This window comes from Mesitornis unicolor, unplaced genomic scaffold (assembly GCF_000695765.1).
Source record: "Mesitornis unicolor isolate BGI_N332 unplaced genomic scaffold, ASM69576v1 scaffold22381, whole genome shotgun sequence".
Taxonomy (NCBI): Eukaryota; Metazoa; Chordata; class Aves; order Mesitornithiformes; family Mesitornithidae; genus Mesitornis; species Mesitornis unicolor.
In genome coordinates, this window is record NW_010166062.1 from 687 (window position 1) to 6,873 (window position 6,187).

At 61.1% G+C, this 6,187-nt stretch overlaps 1 protein-coding gene across 1 annotated transcript in view; it reads left to right on the forward strand.

Annotated features, from left to right (window-relative positions):
* Window positions 1-5,770, forward strand: part of LOC104548746 (unconventional myosin-Ig-like) — a 6,374-nt gene extending 604 nt beyond the window's left edge. The window contains exons 3-8 of the mRNA XM_010194853.1: window positions 542-806; window positions 3,742-3,886; window positions 3,971-4,075; window positions 4,157-4,270; window positions 5,380-5,534; window positions 5,614-5,770. Coding sequence (XP_010193155.1) covers window positions 542-806; window positions 3,742-3,886; window positions 3,971-4,075; window positions 4,157-4,270; window positions 5,380-5,534; window positions 5,614-5,770 — 941 coding nt within the window. The remainder of the gene's footprint in view (window positions 1-541; window positions 807-3,741; window positions 3,887-3,970; window positions 4,076-4,156; window positions 4,271-5,379; window positions 5,535-5,613) is intronic.
* Window positions 5,771-6,187: the final 417 nt, after the last annotated feature.

Sequence of the window (6,187 nt, forward strand, 5' to 3'; positions counted from 1 at the left end):
GAGTGAGAACAGGGAGCTGGTGGGCTTGAAGGGGGGCAGGAGGCTGCCCTGGGTATGGTGTGGGGCACAGGATGGGGCATGGGATGGTGGAGAGCATGGGCTTGGTGTGGGCAAAACATGGTGTGGGGTGGGATGTGGGGCAGAGTATGGGGTGGGACATGGGACATGGTGTGGGGCAGAGAGTAGGGTGGGACGTGGGACATATTGTGGGGCAGGGCATGGGTGGGACATGGGTCATGGCATGGGATGAACGTGGGGCAGGGTATAGGGCATGCTATGGGGCACAGGACATGGCATGGGCTGTGCCATGGGGCAGGGCATGGGCCAGAGGACAGGGCACTGCATGGAGCTCAGCGTGGTGTGGGGCAGGATATGGGGCAGGCCGTGGGTTAGCCCGTGGGGCAGGCTGTGGGGCTGGCACCGAGCACAACCCAGGGCGTTTCTTCAGAGGGGAGCACAGGCCACACTGAGGAATTTTGGGGGGGAAATCAGCATTTTGGGGGCCCACCCCAGTGCCACAACCCCACTGCTGGTGGGGTGGGGGTGTCCGTGGGGCCCACCCTGACCCCTGGCATCACGCAGGCCTGGCGCGGGGCCCTGGCGCGGCGGCGGTGCCGGTACCTGCGCGCCGTCTACACCATCATGGCGTGCTACAAGCGGCACAAGGTGAAGTCCTACCTGCGGGAGCTGCTGCGGCGCTTCCAGCACGTCCGCAGCCTCCCCGATTTCGGCAAAAGCGTGGATTGGCCGGAGCCGCCGGCCGTGCTGGAGCGCTTCCAGGCCGCCAGCCAGCGCCTCTTCCGCAGGTACCACCCCGCATCCTGCCCTGGGATGGGGACGTGGGTGTGGGATGGGGATGTGGGACAGGACATGGGACAGAGACATGGGATGGGAATGGGGATATGGGATGGGGACCATGGTACGGGGATGGGGACGTGAGGTGGGAATGTGGATGTAGGATGGGAACGTGGATGTGGGAGGGGGATGTGGGACAGAGACATGGGATGGGAATGGGGATATGGGATGGGGACCATGGTACGGGGATGGGGACGTGAGGTGGGAATGTGGATGTAGGATGGGAACGTGGATGTGGGAGGGGGATGTGGGACAGAGACATGGGATGGGAATGGGGATATGGGATGGGGACCATGGTACGGGGATGGGGACGTGAGGTGGGAATGTGGATGTAGGATGGGAACGTGGATGTGGGAGGGGGATGTGGGACAGAGACATGGGATGGGAATGGGGATATGGGATGGGGACCATGGTACGGGGATGGGGACGTGAGGTGGGAATGTGGATGTAGGATGGGAACGTGGATGTGGGAGGGGGATGTGGGACAGAGACATGGGATGGGAATGGGGATATGGGATGGGGACCATGGTACGGGGATGGGGACGTGAGGTGGGAATGTGGATGTAGGATGGGAACGTGGATGTGGGAGGGGGATGTGGGACAGAGACATGGGATGGGAATGTGGATCTAGGATGGGAAGATGGGGATGTGGGAGGGGAATGTGGGACAGAGTCATGGGATAGGAATGGGGATGTGGGATGGGGACATGGATGTGGGATGGGGATGTGGATGTGGGAACATGGATGTGGGATGGGGACATGGGACAGAGATGTGGGACAGCAATGGGGAGATGGGATGGGAATGTGGATATGGGATGGGGATGTGGGACAGGGATGTGGGATGGGAACATGGGATGGGGATGTGGGATGGGAACATGGATGTGGGATGGGGACATGGGACAGATGTGGGACAGCAATGAGGACATGGGATGGGAATGTGGATGTGGGATGAGGATGTGGGACAGGGATGTGGATGTGGGAACATGGATGTGGGATGGGGACATGGGACAGAGATGGGGGACAGCAATGAGGACATGGGATGGGAATGTGGATGTGGGCTGGGGACATGGACAGGGATGTGGGACAGGGACAAGAGGTGGGGACATGGTACAGGGATGGGGACATGAGGTGGGAATGTGGATGTAGGATGGGAACATGGATGTGGGAGGGGGATGTGGGACAGAGACATGGGATGGGAATGTGGATGTGGGCTGGGGACATGGACAGGGATGTGGGACAGGGACAAGAGGTGGGGACATGGTACAGGGATGGGGACATGAGGTGGGAATGTGGATGTAGGATGGGAACATGGATGTGGGATGGGAAGATGGGATGGGGATGTGGGATGGGAACATGGACAGAGATGTGGGACATCAATGGGGACATGGGATGGGAATGTGGATATGGGATGGGAATGTGGATGTGGGATGGGGATGTGAGACAGGGATGTGGGAGGGGAATGTGGATGTGGGATGGGAACATGGATGTGGGACGGGACGTGGGACAGAGACATGGGATGGGAATGTGGATGTGGGATGGGGATGTGAGACAGGGATGTGGGAGGGGAATGTGGATGTGGGATGGGAACATGGATGTGGGACGGGACGTGGGACAGAGACATGGGATGGGAATGTGGATGTGGGATGGGGACATGGGGATTGGGACAAAGATGTGGGATGGGAACATGGGAGGGGACGTGGGATGGGGATATGGGACAGGGATGGGGATATTGGATGAGAATGGGGATGTGGATGTGGGACTGGGACAGGGATACAAGACAGGAACATGGGACAGGGATAGGGACATGGGATGGGAACGTGCATGTGGGATGAGGACATGGGACAAGGACATGGAATGGGAATGTGAAATGAGGACACGGGACTGGGATGAGGACATGGGATGAGAACATGGATGTTGGATGGGGATGTGGCTGTGGGACAGGGACATGGGATGGGAACATGGGCTAGGGGCATGGGGTGAGGATGTGGGACAGGGATGGGAACATGGACAAGGACATGAATGTTGGATGGGGATGTAGATGTGGGAGAGGGTCACGAGATGGACATGGGAGAGGGATGGGGAAATGGGAGGGGAACGTTGATGTGGGATGGGAACGTGGGACAGGCATGTGGGACAGGGACACGAGACAAGGACATGGGATAGGGCTGGGTACATGGAATGGGAACGTGGATATGGGATGGGGACGCAGATGTGGAATGGGAATGTGAGATGGGGACATGAGGCGAGGACGTGGGATGGGGACACGGGATGGGAATGTGAATGTGGGATGGGGACATGGGACAGGGATGTGGAACAGGGGTGGGGACATGGAATGAGAATGGGGATGGGGATGTGAGACTGGGACAGGGATGCGGGACAGCGATACGAGATGGGGACATGGGACAGGGATGTGTGACAGGGATGGGGACATGGGATGAGAATGGGGATGTGGACGCGGGACCAAGACAGGGATGTGGGACAGGGACATGGGACATGGGACGTGAATGTGGGACAGAGACATGGGATGGGAATGTGGATGTGGGATAGGGACAGAGGGAACTCAGGACCGGGATGTGGACATGGGACTGGGACGGGGATGGGGAACAGGGACACAAGATGGGGACAGCGGACAGAGATGGGGACATGGGCTGGGGATAGGGAATGGGGACGTGGGACAGGGATGTGGGATGGGGACAAGGACATGGGATGGGGATGCAAGATGGAAGCATGGGATGGGGACACAAATAGGGATGGGAATGTGGATGTGGGATGGGGACAGGGACACGGGATGGGAATATGGGATCAGGACAGGGACGTGGGACGGGGACGTTGACAAGGGACAAGGCCGTGGGATGTGTCCATGGGTTGTCACCGTGTCCCCCCGCAGGTGGCGCGCGCGGCAGATCGTCAAGAACATCCCCCCCTCGGAGATGGGGCAGCTGCGGGCCAAGGTGGCCGCCATGGTGGCACTGGGGGGGCTGCGGAAGGACTGGGGCTGCCAGCGCAGCTGGACCCAGGATTACCTCTCCTCAGTAAGGGCCGGTGGTGGGTTTGGGGACACTGGGGTGTCACCCCATGCCACCCCCTGGTGTCACCAATGCCGTGGCTCTCCACAGCCCAACGAGAACCCAGGGCTGGCGCTGGCCTTCGCCCGCCGCGTCCAGGCCCTCAAGGACAAGGTGCATTTCGGCTCCGTCCTCTTCTCCTGCCACGTCCGCAAGGTGAGGCTCGGGGTCCCTGCCCTGTCACCGCATCTGTGTCATCCCCCTGGCGTGTCCCCTCACTTGTCCCCGTCCCCACAGATCAACCGCTTTGGTAAGAGCCGGGACCGGGCCATCCTGGTGACAGACCAGCACCTCTACAAGTTGGACCCACGGCAGCAGTACCGAGTGATGCGGGCACTGCCCCTCAGCACCGTGAGTGTCCCCAGCCCCACTGGTGTCCCCAAAGTATAGGAGAAGCAAGGCCACCCCCTCCATGCTGTCCTGGCAAGCCGGGGTTGGAGGATCCAAGTGTCCTGGCTGTCCCGCTCCCACCCAGAGGTTGGAGACCCCTCCGTGGTGCCCATGGCCACGCGTTGCCACAGTCAGGTCCCCTAGGACAGAGGGGTGATGATGCTGGCCTTGCCGTGCTGTCCCCACCACGCTGGCTGTGCCGTGATGTCCCCACTGTGCTCACCATGCTGTGCTGTCCCCACCATGCTGGCCACACCACGTTGTTCCCACCATGCTAACCATGCCATGCTGGTCACACCATGCTGTCCCCGCATTGCTGGCTGTGCCACACTGTCCCCACCATGCTGTCCCCACCACATTGTCCCCACCATGATAACCATGTCATGCTGGCCACACCATGCTGTCCCCACTGTGCTGTCCTCACCATGCTGGCCATGCTATACTGTCCCCACCATGCTGTCCCCACCACATTGGCCATGCCATGATGTCCCACCATGCTGTCCCCACGTTGCTGGCTGTGTCATGCTGTCCCCACCACGTTGTTCCCACCATGCTAAGCATGCCATGCTGGCCACACCATGCTGTCCCCACCTTGCTGGCTGTGTCACGCTGTCCCCACCATGCTGTCCCCACCACATTGGCCATACCATGATGTCCCACCATGCTGGCTGCACCATGCTTGGCCATGCCATGCTGGTGACACCACACTGGCTGTGTCACGCTGTCCCCACCACATTGGCCATGCCATGCTGTCCCCACCATGCTGGCCATGCCATGCTGGTGACACCACACTGGCTATGTCACGCTGTCCCCACCACATTGGCCATGCCATGCTGTCCCCACCATGCTGGCAATGCCATGCTGGTGACACCACACTGGCTGTGCCACACTGTCCCCACCATCTTGGCCGTCCTGTGATGTCCCCACCATTCTAGCCATGCCACACTGTCCTCACCACATTGGCCATACCACGCTGTCCCCGCCACATGGTGCCATGGCCACACCACACCATGACCCCGAACCCCCCACGCGTCCACAGCCACCACAGTGACCCCCATCTGTCCCCGCAGGTGACACAGCTGAGCGTGACCAGCTGCCGGGCACAACTGGTGGTGTTCCACACCCAGAGCCAGGAGGACCTGGCCGTGTGCCTGCACAAGATGCAGCCAGCAGGGGACAACCGTGTGGGCGAGCTGGTGGGCGTCCTCCTGGAGCACTGCCGCACGTGAGTTTTGGGGAAATTGGGGGGTGGGGAGCGTCCCAGCACCCCACCAGTGTCCCCCAGTGACACCGAGATGTTGTAGGACCAAGCAGGACCTGCAGGTCCGCGTCTCCGACCGCATCCAGCTGAGCTTCCGCGGGCGCCGGCGGCTGCTGACGGTGGAGACGCGACTGGACGCCACCACCCCTGATTTCGGCAAGAGCCGCGATGGCTTCGTGCTTTACTGGCCTGGGAAATGAGGTTGGGAGGGGGAGCTGCTCTGCACCCCCTGGCTGCATCCTGCCCCTCCTGCACCTTCCGGTCTCTGCTCAGGACCCTGCGCCCCACTGCAGCCCCGTGACCCCCACCCGTGTGTGTGTGTGTCCCTGTGTCCCTGCCGGGACGATGCCAAAGCCTCTGCGTGCACTGGGAATAAAGAGTTGGATGGGACCCCCATGGCCTGGGTCCTGGTGTCCCTGACTCCCAGTGTCACCATGGCCTGGGTCCTGATGTCCCTGACTCCCAATGTCGCTGTGGCCTGGGTCCTGGTGTCCCTGGCACCCAGTGTCCCCATGGCCGGGTTCCTGATGTCCCTGACTCCCAATGTCCCTGTGGCCTGGGTCCTGGTGTCCCTGGCACTTTGTATCCCAGTGTCCCCATGGCCTGGGTCCTGATCT